This window comes from Carassius carassius, chromosome 17 (assembly GCF_963082965.1).
Source record: "Carassius carassius chromosome 17, fCarCar2.1, whole genome shotgun sequence".
Lineage (NCBI taxonomy): Eukaryota > Metazoa > Chordata > Actinopteri > Cypriniformes > Cyprinidae > Carassius > Carassius carassius.
In genome coordinates this window covers 14,980,201-14,998,425 of record NC_081771.1, presented here as the reverse complement: position 1 = coordinate 14,998,425, position 18,225 = coordinate 14,980,201, and the positions used below count along the sequence as shown (strand labels likewise).

General features: G+C 36.1%; 1 protein-coding gene across 13 annotated transcripts in view; it reads right to left on the bottom strand.

Moving 5' to 3' along the window:
* Positions 1-18,225, bottom strand: part of sgip1a (SH3GL interacting endocytic adaptor 1a) — a 93,651-nt gene that overhangs the window by 10,344 nt on the left and 65,082 nt on the right. For 2 of the 13 annotated variants that reach the window (XM_059571023.1, XM_059571022.1), the window contains 9 exons: positions 17,688-17,776; positions 17,118-17,204; positions 14,707-14,781; positions 12,383-13,144; positions 11,074-11,210; positions 10,545-10,698; positions 7,869-7,928; positions 3,647-3,706; positions 2,046-2,157 (listed from right to left, as the gene is read on the bottom strand). In XM_059571023.1, the coding sequence (XP_059427006.1) occupies positions 2,046-2,157; positions 3,647-3,706; positions 7,869-7,928; positions 10,545-10,698; positions 11,074-11,210; positions 12,383-13,144; positions 14,707-14,781; positions 17,118-17,204; positions 17,688-17,776 (1,536 nt within the window). The remainder of the gene's footprint in view (positions 1-2,045; positions 2,158-3,646; positions 3,707-7,868; positions 7,929-10,544; positions 10,699-11,073; positions 11,211-12,382; positions 13,145-14,706; positions 14,782-17,117; positions 17,205-17,687; positions 17,777-18,225) is intronic. The other 11 variants (XM_059571024.1, XM_059571025.1, XM_059571030.1 and 8 more) reach the window with 11 other exon arrangements.

Here is an 18,225-nt window from a genome sequence, read left to right as displayed (position 1 = left end):
TGGATCACCGAGGATCATCACTGTTGTCCACCGAAGTCCTTGCGTCACACACCATCTGAGCTTTTGATCGTCGCCACTCTCTCTCTGTTTTTTGAGTGTCATTGTTGTCTGTTTGTCTGACTATATTTATACGTTACTGAAGTGCACCTGAAGCTGGCGGTGATTTCAGCGCCTGCCGTCTCACTAAATGAGCACTTGAACACATGAACATCATCTCCAGAACTGCTCTGAGAGTTTCTTCATGAGCATTTTACCGTTTGAGTAAAACTAGCATCATATCATTTACACAGAACTGAAAAGGTATTCGTGGCAACCTGTCAAAATAAAAGTCCGGTACTATTTTTCAGAAGAACGTATATTTTTTTTTTAAAGTGGAAATCAGTTTACTAAATAAAAACTTGACTTCCACTTTAAAGGGATATTTGTGTTGTTTATAATTTATTTTTATTTATACCACTTATCATTTTTGTGCAATTACCTGCCTGTCAGCTGAGTTTGTGGCAAAACCTTCTGTAGTATTTACATGTTTTTTATTACTGCATAAAATTTATTAAAATAGATGTTTAATTTCATAAAGTACAAGTTGATTGTTAAAATGCACCTACATTTTTTCATTTTGTGTTTTTCAGTTGAATAAAAGACTTTTCCCCCCTATATATTTAATCACTGAGGATTTCTTTTTTTAAAAAAGTGAAAAAAAAATCTCGTCCCATCTCATTCTCTTGAACCCAGACTTGTGTCTCGTCTCGTCACACACCTATTAATGAGTTTAAAAAAATATATAACAATCCATTGTAATAAAATTAAATGAAATATCACATAAAAAGCCCTTACATCGAATTAGTTAATTGAAAGAGCTTAATTTGACTGAAATAGTAATCTCAACCACTTAACAGTTTGGCCAAATGGTCGACTGAAAAGCATTCACAGATGCCTTTGCTAATGAAAAATAAATATACAAAAATGAAATACATTTATTTAATGCTATACTACAAATACATTTACATATTATTCACATAACACTAAACTGGTAGACTTAAAGTCTGCTAAATTGGAACAACAATTTGTTTTCCTTAATGCACTTTAATTTTAAGAAAGTAGTGCTGAACTAAAAAAAATACTGAAGTATATTTGATTTTGTTGAAAGTGGAACTATTGCAAGTATAATTTAGGTACACTTTAAATATCTTGCATTTAAATAATGATATTATTCAAAGATCATACAATTTTCATCAACAGAAATTGTACATTGTGCACAGGTAGTACTCCAAATAAAGTTTAATTATAATTTTTATATCAGTAAGTATCGAGTGATATGTCAGTAAATAGACAATAAATAAAGTAAGTAAAACATTTATAGATTTGAACTAGTATGAATGTGTGTCATAAAGAACGTTTCAGAATTGTGAATTGTACATGAAATTCTAGCAATAGTAGTAATAGAAATACTTTATTTGGACTACTGCTTGTGCGCATTTCTCAATATTACGTCTAAAATGTGTTTTAATGTCACTGTTGATGAGGTTTGTATGATCTTTGAATAATATTGGTCTTTAAATGCAAGATATTTAAAGTGTATTTGAAGTATACTTGAAATAGTTTCACTTTAGCACAATTAAATATACATCAGTATATCTTTTGTTTCTTCAGCACTACTTTCTTACAATTAAAGTGCATTAAGCCCACAATTTAAAATTGTTCCAATTTAGCATACTTTTTAAGTATACCAGTTTAGTATACTAAAAGTACAATCACTAAGTATTTTATTAAGCACATAAATATGTAAATGTAGTATACTCAGCATTAAATAAATGCATTTCAAATACATTTTAGTTTATTTATCTTTCACTTTTGGGACATATCATCAGAATTTAAGTTGTTGGTTACTTCCCACTAACTAGCTACACCTAGCTGGCAATGAATTCTGGATACTTCATTTTCTCTCTCTCATATATCATATATATATATATATATATAATATATAAATAAAAGCTATATAAAAGCTAATATGGTTCTGATTCTGAGATGTGAAGATTGTCACATACTTATTGGGGTCTGCTCCTTTGAAGTAGGCACTGACTGTCTCTGTGAAAGCTGCAGCAACAGGCAGTGTGTCCTGGGCCCCCATGGTGAGGGGACTGGGCCCACGAGAACAGCCTGAAAGAACAAAAACACACGTCAAGTTACAATGTGTTTAATTTGGATCAGTCACTGAGATACAACACAGAGGCAAATATATGGGTGACAAAGAATTGGAAAAATGGAAATACAAACAAATAGACACACAAAACTTCTCTCAGTTTATGAGACAAACAGCGGCTGACAAGACTAACTCCCTCATTTGTATTTCAGCAAACACTTGAACCCAGACTTAAAATCTAGAACAAAGCCTTCTTCAGATGGACGGTTTACGTTCCTTGAACACATTGTAGGGACTTATCAGTAAAGGTGTATTTATTGTTTGTTGTCTTGTTTTAAACAAATTTTAAATATTAAATAGGCTAATCATGATTAGATTTCACCTCAAGCATGAGTTTTCAAAGCATGAGTTCACTAACTGGGCATCCAAATTGACGCCTAGACTGAAGTTGCAACACACTCTTGTTTTAAGAATATAAAAAAAAAAGAAGAAGAAAATGCAGCAGCAGCTCACACGTGATTTTTAACTACAGTAAAATCATGCAGTTATTAATATGGTTGAATTTGATGAAGTGAGCAGCAAAGACACTTAATAAAGTGACATTAAAACCATTAAGTATATCTGTATTAATACACATATTACACATAATATTCAATGTTTTTTATTGATTTTAATAAATATTAAATCTGGTTTTGTGCGAATGAGATGAAAATGACAAAGAAATTAATGATTCTAATGAGGATTCCAATTTTAATGCGTTTGGCTCCTTAATTTTTTTTTTTTAAGTAATCCATTATGATAAATTGGGAATCATTTGTAATCATTAAATCTAAAAATTATACCATAACAGGTCTAGTACTATTTTCAGCAGATCTTTTATACAGACATTTTTAAGTGTGCATTAAGATTTTAAAAGTGTCTAAACATTAGTAAGTATACTGTACCGTGGTATGTAATGTGGTATTTTAATCACTGGAATCAATCACATAATCACAAGCTGATTTTGAGCACAGATGGACATCATTTTTTTTTATTCAATTGCATTCATTTGGATTCATAAGAACAACCAAGGATACGTGTAATATATACAAAAGATGGAAGAGAGAAGAATGGAAAAGAAAAAGTAAGGAAGCTGGAACAGAGAACACTTAGCTTCAATGGCATGAACCTGAAGCTGAAACAGTGATCCAAGACCAAAGTCAAAATGAAAAGATCAGAGCAGATGAGACACAAAACAACAAGAACGAGGAAACATACAGTATTAGTGACTATGTTAAAAATGTAATGATCCTTGAAAGAAAAGAAAACCTGTCAATGACTGTAAGATGAACAGTTATATGGCAAAGCAGAAATACTGAGCAAAGCAGATGTGTGGAGGACAAGCAAATGCATCACAGATGGTTTTGACAAAAGAATGTGAGAATGTGTGAGAAAAAGGGGAAGTCAGATGTCAGATGAGACTTGAGTGTGCACGCGCTACGTCCTTAGATATTAACCCCAACTTACCTTCAAAGGTTAAATAAAACTTGCCTCTGTCAAACCACACGAGGGAGGGCTGGTCTGTCTCTGTGTTGGAGGGGGAGGAGGTATAAGGATGGGGGGTGGGGGTGAGGAGAGGAAGGGAAGGAGAAGGGGAGAGAAGGACAGTAGCGTGAGTCACACACAGGTCCATCATATGGCACAGTGATGGGGGCCAGGGGCACAGGTCAGAGGTGGTCACAATTCACCTCAGATGGAGATGAATAGGACATGTGAAACACAAATGTTGCACAGGACACTGGACAAACAAACAAGCAAAAAATCTAATGGATCTAAATCTAAATCTAATTTAATTTGTGTAGTTATTAGGCATTTTATTTGCACTAAGACTACAAGTAAGAAAATAAGGTGACATACAGCTTCTGTTAGCTTCAGTTTAATAGTTATTATTGTTTATGTATAAACTTCAGTTTTAATGTGCATTGTCTATTAAAGGTCTGTTCAACAACTAAGAATTGCTGTTTTTGAGATCTGGGGAGATTTGAGAATACAAAAATTATATTCTTACAAATATTTCAAATTTCTGATTAATTTATGTATAATATCAGGACAGATGATAGCAGGAAATGATCTGAGCTGCTTATGAATTAAATCCTCTAGATTCAAGGATGACATTAAACAGCTCATTATTAAACTTTTGAAGGAATAGATTTTCCAAAATGGAAAGCTCTTTCATATTTATTCACCTTTTTAATGTTTTAAAACCGTATACCCAAAATGCACAAATACTAACATCCTGCCAACTATATTACATTTATTTATTAAGAAAATGTTGGTATCTAACATATCTGACTTTTGTCACAGCAGTAGTCCTTATGACTTGTGCACTATATTCTAAAGGTCTTTGCACACGGAGCAAAACAAAATTTGTTACTCACAGAAACCTTGCACAGAGTCCATTATATTAATACGTTGTGAAAAATAAATAAATAAATACAAAAATACAAAATGGAGACTTCAAGCAGTGAGAATGATTTTGTTGTCCTCTGTCTTAAATTCTGAGAAAGAGAGTTCCATCTCCTTATCAAGGAGCTTCGGGATTGTCCTGGGCGAATCAAAGTTTACTTCAGGATGTCAGCGATACTAGAGCCACATATTAAAAAGAAGACCACCAATTTCCATGAACTCAGTGTGCAAGGACCTACAGTGCTTTGTGTTGTGAGACAAATTGGATCAATTTGTTAAACACCATTCTTGATTTTGGTGTTCACATGTACGATGGATCTGGCATTAAAACGCCTCTCAAAATGCTTGCTACAGATGCGAAAAACGCTAAAAAACTAACCAGATCCCAACTTTTTTGTGACAGATAAAAATTTAGGAGGCAGAGTGTAAACGTGATTGACACAGCATGAGGTCGTATTTTATTTTTTACATTTTTTTTCGACCCTGTGAAAAAAAAAAAGGACCTAAAGTCTTCTGAATGTGAGGAGCTTTGTGTGAGAAACAGAATGAAATTTAAGTTGTTATTCATGAATGAGAACCTTCACTGATGTGTACAAAGAAAATGTGTAACAAACGTCTGGACTAAATATGGAATAATTTTACAGTGCTTTTTTAATGTTTTTATTTTTATAATGTAATTTCAATGTGTTGTTGTTCCATGGAAGAAATAACAGCAAAGGAGTTTAAAACATGAGGGTCAGTTTATTCATTTTTGGGTGAACAATAAATAAAAATAATTTTTAGTTGCCAAGAGTTTGTGCTTTGTGGAAAGTATATCATCGTATATCAAGCTGTGGCCTAGTGGTTAAAAAGTTTGACTCCTAACCCTAAGGTTGTGGGTTTGAGTCTCGGGCCGGCAATACAATGACTGAGGTGCCCTTGAGTGAGGCACAAAACCCCCAACTGCTCCCTGGATACTGCAGCGTAAATGGCTGCTCACTGGGTGTGTGTTCATGGTATGTGTGTGTTTACTGCTGTGTGTGTGCACTTTGGATGGGTTAAATGCAGAGCGCAAATTCTGATTATGGGACACCATACTTGGCTGCATGTCACATCATCTATTTCTGATGTGTGAATGGGAGGAGGAAGCTGCAGTAGAGATGATGGGCAACAGAGGGTGGTAATGAGTGACAAGAGGAAAGATAAATAGGGCTTCTTCTACATAATACAATTTCAGACAAAACCAGGACTATGAATAAAGTGAAGATTCATATAAGCAATGAGAAGATGTGAGTTGTACAGTAATACTGAGCATTTCAATGTTTGAAAAATTAGAAACTGGAATAGTGCAATAGAAGATCAGCTGAATTTGGACTTGGAAATTTTGCAACACAGGGAGATGTAAAACATTGAATGCTAAAAATAATACTACTACTGCTACTTTAAAGCAAATAAATTAATTGTCTAGATTCTAGATTGTTTAGATTATATTTTAATGAAATTAGTAGAGATGTTGATAACCTGCATATATATATATATATATATTATTAAATTGTTCCAATTTGTAATAGGTTTCTTATATGTTTTTACATCATTTAACAGTACATTTTAAATGTAATATATGTTAAAACATTACATTTGCATTTATGTATGGGATAATTTATCCTCAACATCTAACTGCTAGGAGTCTTTATATTTGACACTTAAACAGCTGCAAAAATAAATGCAATGCTATATTGTTTCCTTATATGTCATCCTCAGAGCATCACACACTTTATGTTTGAAATTATCAAGTAGAACATTACAAAGTTACATTTGACTTTGAATGAAATGCAGCATATGTTGTGTGGATGTTGAAGATACAATTTAATGGTGTGAATTTCACCTGTGAGGATAAAAATTATGTGTCAGTAAAGCTTGACATTTACAGCATGACGATGTTAGAAATGCTTTTACCCAGGTGCAACATCACTCAAACTAGTGTGACGGCAGGCATAGTGATCAGCTCTGCTGCCACTTGGGCCACACCACACAATTCCAGACCACACTTCAAACACTGAGAGGCTGTGTGTGTGTGTGTGTGTGTGTGTGTGTGTGTGTGTCATCTGTTCAAGCTGGATGGTGGTGCTCTGAAGTTTTCTGAAGAGTTTACTGCCAGACAGATGCTTTTCAGGTACTAAAAGACTCTTCTGTTCCTGGTTCTTGATGTCAGTGCAGATGTGAGATGAGGGATGTTGCATAGCTGTTACAGGCAGAACAATCTCTAACATGCATGATGAGCTAAACAGACATGTTGTCTTTCATGAATGTAAAGAGCAAAATATTACAGAAAAAAAAAAAATGGATAAAGTAAATACTGTGGCAAATAGTTTTTGAATGTAATCAACATGACAAAAGTAAAGGGAAAAACAACTTTTAAAATAAAAGTGCTTGAAATGCCAAACAGTCTTTGGTGAGTTAAATAAATATTCTGGGTTATTTGCAATTAATTTTTATAGACAGAATTTGAGGCCTGCTGCTTACCACTTCATAAAATACACGTTTATTAGGTGGGTGTTTATTATTTTATTTTACATTACTTTTTACCGGCTTTAATTGTGGCTCATCTTATAAGAATTAAGAGTACAAACTATACATTTTTATTCGAACAAACTATCAACTGTAAATTTGCCTAAATTATCTGTTTGATGTGAGACTACATGTTTATGTGGAGAATTTTCTAGTAACCAAATGTATTAGCAAAAACTGTGGAGTTTGCAGAATTTAGCCTCAACATAGTTCATGTTCCATGTGTATTTTGGGGTTGTGATACCAAACGAAAATAACCAGATTTACTTTTTATCTGCTCTGACACTGAATGTAACTTTGTACAGACCAGGCTGTATGCAATTTTTATCATACCAGTCTGCAATCAAGCATCCAGGTTTTATAGTTTTATTTTAATTAGTTATGGTCTGTACTGTCAGAGTAGCATATTTTCAAAGTTTATTGGCTGTACTGGCAGCTTTAATGCCAGGAGTTCATTAGAAAGTGCATTGCTGTAATCAACAATGAGCCACAGTTTCTGCCCATGGACATTAAGCCATAAATGACCTAGAAAATTCTTTTAAAGACTCTTTACAATGAAAATCAACTCATTTTTCATCTTATTTACTAGTTTAGTCACTGGTGCAAATGAAAAAGAACACCATGAATGAGTAATGCTCTGACAGCTGACACTATGGAAATGTAACCATTTGTTACATTCTTGAAGCAGTCTCCATCCCCATCCATTAAACCAGGAATGGTTTATACAGAAGCATACCTGCTGGCATGTCTGCCCGTCTCTCAAAGCTGGGAAGTTTGTCTACAAATGCGTCATCTTCTGACATCAGACAATTACGTCAGCCAAAAAGACAGGACAAGAAAGACGACAAAACACAAACAAAAAATAAACATAATTCAAATTAAATGACAAGTAATTCCAAAGAAAACCCAAAAGGTCACGGTTATTAAACTCGTCACAATGGATGCACGGCACACATTTAAATTGAAAAAAAAATATATATATATATCTGGAGAAGAAAAAATGGAATGGTGAGAAACAAAAATGACCAAAACTGAAAAAAAATCCAAAATAATGGAATAGCACAAGCAACAGATACTGTAGACCTACATCCATCAAAATCTGTAGAATCTTGATTCACAAACCAAAGTAGTATGCAAACCTCAGGAGATGCTGATATTGAAAATACAAAACAAAAAACGACCTTTCCAGCATCAATGAAAGTATCCAATAACAGCATTCAAATTGGTACAGCAGATGCCATACATCGTATTTCAAAAATTCCAGCAAAGACACAAATAACTTATCTTTGTATGTTATCTCTTAATAGTAATTTTTCTTTAAAATGTTAAATACAGGTGCTGGTCATATAATTAGAAAATCAACAAAAAGTTGATTTATTTCACTAATTCCATTAAAAAAGTGAAACTTGTATATTATATTCATTCATTACACACAGACAGATATATTTCAAATGTTTATTTCTTTTAATTTTGATGAATATAACTGACAACTAAGGAAGATCCCAAATTCAGTATCTCAGAAAATTATAATATTACTTAAGACCGATACAAAGAAAGCATTTTTAGAAATCTTGGCCAACTGAAAAGTATGAACATATAAAGTATGAGCATTTACAGTACTCAATACTTAGTTGGGGCTTCTTTTGCCTGAATTATTGCAGCAATGCGGCGTGGCATGGAGTCGATCAATCTGTGGCACTGCTCAGGTCATTATGAGAGGCAGGTTGCTCTGATAGTGGCCCTCAGCTCTTTGCATTCTTGGGTCTGGCATATTGCATCTTTCTCTTCACAATTAAGGTCAGGCGAGTTTGCTGGCCAATTAACAACAGGGATACCATGGTCCTTAAACCAGGTACTGGTAGATTTGGCACTGTGTGCAGGTGCCAAGTCCTGTTGGAAAATGAAATCTGCATCTCCATAAAGTTGGTCAGCAGCAGGAAGCATGAAGTGCTCTAAAACTTCCTGGTATACGGCTGCGTTGACCTTGGACCTCAGAAAACAGTGGACCAACACCAGCAGATGACATGGCACCCCAAATCATCACTGACTGTGGAAACTTTACACTGGACCTCAAGCAACGTGGATTGTGTGCCTCTCCTCCTCCAGACTCTGGGACCCTGATTTCCAAAGGAAAGGCAAAATTTACTCTAATCAGAGAACATAACTTTAGACCACTCAGCAGCAGTCCAGTCCTTTTTGTCTTTAGCCCAGGCGAGACGCATCTGATGCTGTCTGTTGTTCAAGAGGGGCTTGACACTAGGAATGCATATATCTGAGCGTAGTGGTTCTTGAAGCACTGACTCCAGCTGCAGTCCACTCTTTGTGAATCTCCCCCACATTTTTGAATAGATTTTGTTTCACAATCCTCTCCAGGTGGGGTAATCCCTATTGCTTGTACACTTTTTTTCTACCACATCTTTTCCTTCCCTTCGCCTCTCTAGTAATGTGCCTCTCTAGTAATGTGCTTGGACACAGAGCTCTGTGAACAGCAGCCTCTTTTGCAATGACCTTTTGTGTCTTGTCCTCCTTGTGCAAGGTGTCAATGGTCGTCTTTTGGACAACTGTCAAATCAGCAGTCTTCCCCAGAACAAGACTGAGAGACCATTTAAAGGCCTTTGCAGGTGATTTGAGTTAATTTAGCTGATTAGATTGTGGCACCAGGTGTCTTCAATATTGAACCTTTTAACAATATTCTAATTTTCTGAGATACTAAATTTGGGATTTTCCTTAGTTGTCAGTTATAATCATCAAAATTAAAAGAAATAAACATTTGAAATATATCAGTCTGTGTGTAATGAATGAATATAATATACAAGTTTCACTTTTTGAATGGAATTAGTGAAATAAACTTTTTGATGATATTCTAATTATATGACCAGCACCTGTATACCTTTTATATCTTTTTTTAAGTCTTTTGTTTATTTTCTACAATGCAAAGACCAATTACTCTTATTCAGAATTGTCGGGATTTAAGATGAAAACTTTTTATCTATACAATATAGTAATCTTAGCAATGATTTCCACTTAAACATGAAAAGACCAACTGAGGAACATGTCATTATATCGTGTACAGTATGAGCACAACTGTATTTTTAGCAAAGCAATTAATCTTGCATAATCTTTCACAATTTCCAGAGATCTAAATACGTCAGTGCAGAATAATGGAGATTTCACTTGTTTAAGTATTTTAAACAAACAGCAACATCACCATACTGTTTTGGTCCAAACTAAGCAAAAGATGTGAAAATATGATGGCAATGAATTCAAAGCTGAATCCAAAACCGTGCTGAAAACTGACAAACAGAGACCCTTGTTTCGGCAAATTCTAGTTTGAAAGGCAATTTCTAGAGCAGACACATAAAGACAAAGCAGCATGGCAAAGCAGAGAGAGTGATGGGAAATGGAGTCACACCTGACACAGACACGGAGAGCTCTTTACCGACGGTGGGAGTGGTCGCGGCACTCAGAGAGTTGGTGGAGGAGATTGAAGAGGTGCTTTCTGCACGGGCCAACGGAGCCAGAGGAGGGGGGCTTGACGAGTGTACAGGGGGGCTGAACGGCCGATTCTGACAGGAAAAGTAAGGAAAAGCAAGAACAGACAGAAAGGGAAATTAAGTTTCTTAAGTAAATTAAGAAATTTAAGTAGAGTAAAGGTTTGTCATTCTGGTCAGGTGATCAGGAGGAAATTTACACAAAGCGTGTTGTGGTAGTGTTTCTTAGATTTTATTTTAAAGGTTTTTATTTTAAAGAATATTAGAAAATATAGTAAATATCGACCTAGGTTTGGTCTGGTATTTTGAGAGGTGAGTTCTGATATCTTATAAAAGTAAAAAAAAAAAAAAAACTTTAATGGGACATGGAAAGGTCAGAGACATTGAGAATTTGTTGGGAACTAACAGGGACAGTAATGACTACTATTTGAAAGTACTGTTATCACGTACCACGTCCCCTGCACTTGGTTTCCCAGGTGGCAGTTTGGGTCGAGAGGGTGGCCGAGGTGGGGGAGGGGGAGGGGGAGGGGGAGGGGGAGAGCTGCTGGTAGCCAATGGCGAAGACGGACGTGCAGGGGAGGAGGAGCCTGTGGAGCGAGAGTATTCCATTAAAGCAAAGCCATTCAAAGAGTAACATGCATTAAGCCCAATCAAGAGCTCTTCCCAATTCAAAAATAAATAAATTATATATTCAAGAATGTATGATACTTGACAGGAATAGCCTCTGAAAATATCTATATAAACCAATCCGCTCAGATTAAATAAAACTTCACACTTTACACAGAAACCTGCATAGATTGCACAAACAATAAAAAACAAAAACATGATATGTATCTTTGAAAATTAGGATGCATGATAATGGTACATAAAAGTAGATGCATGACACCCTTGAATAGAGCACTGTCAAAATTTGAAACCCAAAAATGTGGTAGTACCATCGCAAATAGTAAGACTACATTGGTCTATATATAGAAAATAATGAGGCAAAAATTTGTCAGATACCCCTCATCCCTATTACTAAGAAGGCACTTCTGTAAAAACCCATGGCGACTGGAGCAGAATGACTTATATCTATTTTCAACATGCAGAACCTATTGCTACTGCTTATTACCTATTAAAATCTGTTATTTCCCTAATGTGTATTGTGGTTTCATTTTTTGAGGGCTAGTTCACCTCAAATTTAAGGCTGCAACTAATGATTATTTTGGTAATGAACTGATAAAGTGACAACTGGCAGATGTTTTCCACACACAACGTGCAGAAGCATTTAATCGCTAATTCGTTGTTGATTATTTTCATTGAGTTTCATTTAGTTGTTGTAGCCCTTACTAAAATTGTGATCAGTGCTCATAATCCAAACCTGAGCGATTGTTTTTTTCAGGGGCACATAGAAGGTAAAATTTAGCAGAACATCTATAGCTACTCTCATTCAAACATGATAATCTCCAAAAAGGACCAAAAAGCATCATAAAAAGTTCATACGACAAATGCTCTATACTTCAGATATTCTGAACCCATATGATACTGTAGCCTTGTGTGAGGAACAGACTTAAGCTTTCACTGAAAATCACTTTCAATAAATGGAAAGAGAAGCTTTCGGCTAATAACTCTTTCAGGGCTCTACAGAAAACCTCATTCAGGTTTCAAAAGACAAGTGAAATGATGATGACAGAATGTTTAGATTTGGGTAAACTAAAGCTTTAATGTTCTGTGACCGCTGGCCCAGTTTATTATAATTTTTTTTTTAGATAGGACTCACCACTTTCACTTCCACTCATACCAGCTGGAACGATGGGCCCTGGGGATGACACTACCGCCCTGTATGTGGGAGGTGGAGGAGGAGGAGGTGTCGAACGTGACCCTTGACCAATCTCTTTGGGTGAACCGCTGCTCTCACTTGGGTTCTCTTTTGATGGAGTCTCCTCAGGGCTCGTTTTGTCCTCTTGGTTCAGAACCAAGGGTGGAGGTATTGTGCGTTCACTTGTCTCTACAGTAGTTGGCGGGCTATTGGTTGAGTCTGATTGGGTCTCTATCAGAGGAGCACATGGTGCAGAGTCTGTTTTGGAGTGAGAAAGATCATCTGGTTTCGGTGGTGGTGGAGCCTCTTCAACTGGAGGAAGGGGGACAGTTGGAGGAGAAGGAGTGGTGTCTTTCGGAACAGGGAGGACAGGTGGGAGGCTATCCTTAGCCAACTCAATTGAAGGAGGAGAAGGTGCTGGCTCTGCAGGAGGAGGTGGAGATTTTGGTAAAGGAGTATTCGACTCCTCTGATGGAGGGGGTGATGTCAGTAATGGGGGTGCTGGTTCTGCTGGGGGAGGTGGAGATGAGGGGAGTGGAGGTGCTGGCTCTCCCTCTGAAAGAGGAGGAGGTCTTTGATGTGACTCATCATTGAAGCAGATCCACTTATCTCCAACATCTTGACCAGGTTTTGGAGAGTCTTCTGGGCCAAAGATGTTGTCTAGATCAGCTATAGAGGGCCTCTGAGAAATCTGCCTTGAATTTTCCTCTTCTTTCTGCCCATCTGCATTAGGCACCATACAAATATCATAGAAAAAAAATAGAAAAATGATAAACAGGCCAAAAGCAAAAGGGAAGACAAAGGAAAGATATACCTTACCTACAAAAGAGATTTTTACAAAAGTCAAGCACAAACAAAACCAGACACATACTCGTTGGGGTCAGATATTGGTATAGACCAGGTGTGTCCAAACCTGCTCTTGGAGGGTAAACATTCTGCAGAGTTTAGCTCCAGTGTGCCCCAACTAGGGATGTTCATTTCAGATATTTTTCCTAAACAACAAACAACTGAAGCTCATTAACCGATTATTAACCATTAACCGACAGGATTATTTAAAATTAGAATTTAATTAAATTAGAAAGGATAAGTTTCTGTGACCTATTAAAAATACTAACATTTGTTTCCATGGGATTCATTTTACATGCGCAAAAAGCAACAAACAGCAGAACATGAGGATTCACATGGTCCTCATATTACGCACTTGCAGCGCTTCTGCAAGCAGAGAAAAACATAATAAAGCTAGGCTATATATAGCGAATAAATAGGCCTATACGAGAAATACATTTTTACTTGAATAATAAATTATGAAACTGAACGAAAGACGCAGAGTTTCCGTTATCTTTTGTGCTGCGCGAAAGGATCCTTTTTTTCTTTAGGCTTATTTTACGCCGTATGTGTGCACAAAGTTAAGCTTTGCTACTTTGACAATGCAGCCTGTATATCATAATAAAAGTCAGTCAAACATATGAAAAAACCCAACACTGCTCAGTTTAAATATGTAACAAAATCTGTGCTGTTAAGTTTTATCACCGTACTGCCATGTTCTCCAAAACATTTTGTTTTACGTGGATATTGGAACGCGAGTGAAGTAGGCTATATTATATAATAATTTGGGCATTTAAATGCATCACAAATATGGAAACAACTGATTTTGTGTTGAATGAGACACAACGTTGGTTTCCGTTTTCATTTTAGCCTAAAAAAATTTGTTTTGGCTTGTCATTTATGTTAGGCTATTTTTTATTCTTGTTCTTTTTTAAATAGGCTACTGTTAATTGAAAGGATTTGTTGTGCAGTGTTTATTATAATGTTTCTAAACATTTCTTGTCTGCATTAGACCTATTTCTGAATGAAATAATAAAATGCAACATAATAGGCTACGCGACGTATGTTTTTTGTTTTTCTCTCTAAAAATAATTTTTATATGCATCACGTTGCCTATTATAACTATACTGTAAACGTTTATTTTGGTTCAGTAAACGTTTATTACAGTAAACGTCATTTTGTTAAATTACTGAAAATAAATGACTTTTTAAATCGTTTAACTTGATGGTATTAATCAGTCAAAATTCTTAATGGTCGATTAAAGGTTAACCGGTTAAATTGAACATCCCTAGCCCCAACAGACCTGCCTTGAAGTTTTTTAAAATTCCTCAAGATCTTGATTAGCTGGTTGAGGTGTGGTTAATTGGGATTGGAACAACAGTCTGCAGAACAGTGGTCCTCCAGGATCAGAATTAGACACCCCTGGTATAGACAGAGGCCTGGGTGGAGGGGGAACTTACCGGTAGGTTCTGTAGCAGGAGATTCAATTGGAGGGGGGGAGGTCGGCACATTCTTAGGCGGAAGCGGAGGCAGAGCTGCAATGACATTAGTGCAGCTGAGACAAGCCCTCACATACACCCCCCACCCACCGTAGGCCACGCCTTCATGCCCCACAGCACCATGCAAAGGCAAGGTCTCATTCAGGTAGACAGGGAAAACAGAGAAGGACTGTGGCATGGAATGAATAGCTCAGACTCTATGATAACACTTCACTCTTTGTGACCTAATAATTCATTCTATTATTATAATTTAGGAAGTTACATAATTTTTTAAAAATGTTTTTATATGTATAAAGACAACTTTTTTGTTTAGTATGCTTTTACTAGGGCTTGCACAGACTAGTCAATTAGGCTATAATTTCTACAATTAGGCCTCTAGTCCAGGGGTTTTCAAACTGAGCCCTGTGGACCATCAGGGGGCAACAGGGTTGCTTAGAGGTCTAGAAAATTTGACTGACCCCCCCCTTTTTTTACTAGCGCGTTCAAAATAAAAATGTTTCTAAAATATTAAATATGCTTAACATCATATTATTTAATAACACATACACCAAAGATTATATATCATTAATATTTTGTTCTGCTTTCAGATAACTGGTCAGAAATGATTTTATTCTACTTACATTCCTAGTGTTTAACCATGAGAAATCTTGTTTTATATCATTATTATTTTAATGGTTTATACAACTTACATCAACATAATAGTGACTAGAGAAATATACAGTATATAATACAAAGACAATAGTTATCAATTTGGCTTTAGTACAATTTAGTACAATTAGCAAATTATTATTTTTGGGAAATAACATGTCTTTATAATATCACACTTAATATGTTTCTCACACAATATAATGGCTAAATAAAGCAGCTTTAGTCTAGTAATTAATGTAGCAACAACAGGAAGACTCTTCACAAGCCGCCTTCCAGTTCAACTGTATGTTATTAGCCTTAAGTAGTAACTTATAATGGGCAAATATTTGGAGTGCTTAGCAATTTTAAAATCTAACCTGCATCATGTTAGCTGTGTTGAACAAACTTTGCAGTTGGCTGTCAGACCAGTCTTTGACCCATTTACTGTACGTAAGATATACACTAGGCCCTATTTTAACGATCTAAATGCAAAGTGTAAAGCAGGTGCACTCATAGTGTGTCCAAATCCACTTTTGCTATTTTAATGACGGAAAAACGGTCCGTGCGCTGGGGCGCATTTTTGAAATGGGTTGTCCCTATTCTCTTAATCAGTAATGGGCTTAACGTTCAATAAACCAATCAGAGAGTCATCTCCCATTCCCTATAAGAGCGAGATGCGCTCGCGTCATGACGAATCGCTATTTACATGGCGGAATTTGTTGGCGCAAAAGCTGAAGGCTTCTCAAGCGAAGAAACCGATCTGCTCGTGCGCGAAGTTAAAGCTACGGGACAAGCAGGAATCCACCAAAGCTTCCTGAGGTGAAGGCAGTGTGGGAAGAAGTAGAATTTCATTCATAATTATAAATAGGCATAGGCTGAATTGCAAATAGGTAGCCTAATTCTAAAACAAGCAATGACTATCCATCACTTCATTTTTATATTTATGTAGCCTACACAATAATATTCTTTTACACTGCAATCCTTTTGTTTTTAATATTTGGCATGTTTGTGTAGGCCCTAATGCGCATCCCTGTGTGTAATAAGCAAAGTCAACGCGCACTGTGGACCCGCCCAGAGGCGCATTTTCTACCAACGCGCTCTTTAAATAACAAAAGCATATTGCACCATTGACTTTAGACCAGGTGCGCACAAATGGGCGCAAATGCATTTGCTAATTAAATGACATGGTGCTGGATGGGAAAATGCGAACGACGCCGGACTGAAACTAGCAAAAACACTTGCGCCTTGTGTCGCATTGTGCTGGGTGTATGATAGGGTCCACTAACTGACTTTGCAGTTGACTACTTTCCTAGATGAATAGTCAAAGTAAAAAAAAAAAAAATGTAATAATGCAAGCCTTAGTACTGGCACATTTATGTAAAAGTACATTTAGAAATATATCACTATTAGCAAGCCAAACATTTGCTTCAGTTAACCTTATGCTTAAGATCAAAACCACAGTGTCATTTTGCTTTTTTGCGGTTTGGGCTGACAAAAAATAGGCCACGTTGAGTAAACCGTCACCAAACGATATGAGTACAAGATGAGCTTTTGATTTTGATTGTTTTCCTGGCTAATGACTTGAAATTAGTAGGTTAATGGAGACTTCCAAGAGGGACAATTATTACAACAAAAATTCGGAGGCAATAATGATTTTTCCACTGAGACAACCATTCACTATTTTGGAATTTATGGGTTTATGATAGCAGGATGATGGCAATCATGCCACACAAACGATGACTTACTTCCTGTAGGAAAAGGTCTTGCCAGAGAGGAGTCAAGGAGTTGCTCAGGCAGGGGTGCACCCCAAACCTCAGGTTCCTCTATCACCACTAATTTATGAAAGAGGACATGATATACAGTCGATGGTGGAGAAGAATTAACAACTGTGTGACTTACAGAGAGGAAGGAATCACCATGCAACACTTATCTATTCCCATTTCTCTAATAAATGGCTGCAAATGGAAGTGAGTGGGAGTCAACACCACTAGTAAGCACTGATGAATGTTCTGTTCTTTATTTTATGTTACAGAAAGCTAAAAAACAGTACTGATTATAGATACAAACAAATAGTATTATTAAATACTTTGAAAAATAAGTGACATCTTTAAACCCTCTGTGAGTCCCATGAAGACACATACTGTATATGACATAGAAAAATGAATTTTTGTTCAAGTGAATGAAGTGAACATAATATATCTGAGCTGTGATCAGGTTCTGTTGGATTGTGAATTTTAAATTTCAGTGATCCTGTTAATGAAATATCAACATCCAAAAGCAGCACCAAGGGATAAGGATATGGTCATAAACAGTACCTTCACTGGTCTTCTGCTCATCAAAGGCTGTCTCCAGTGGAGGGCCGAATAATGCTGTTGCATCCTCTGGCACAGGAGATTTCTTATTACTGAAATGAAGGAGAATTAAGCCAGATTTGCATGACTCATCCACACAGATGCACACCAGTCACATCCAGGCTGCAACTCTCAAACTGTCTAATATAATCTATTCAAACTCATTTAACCATTAACATATTTGCTGTTTATTAGTGCTTATAACTATCTTCTACATCCCTAATCCTACCTAAACTTAACAACTACCTTACTAATTATTAATAAGCAGCAAATTGGGAGTTTATTGAGGCAAAAGTCATAGTTAATGGTGTATTAAACAGTGGAAATTGGACCTTAAAATAAAGTGACTCTTAAAGTGTAAATGTAAAGTTTTGTATTCTTGTTTTTAATCAAAGTTTTACTTTGTTTAATTGCTTAAATGAAGCATAAACAATTTTTCATTTGTATTTGTACAAATGACATTTGACATTGCAAATTGGGATAACAAACAGACACTTTATTA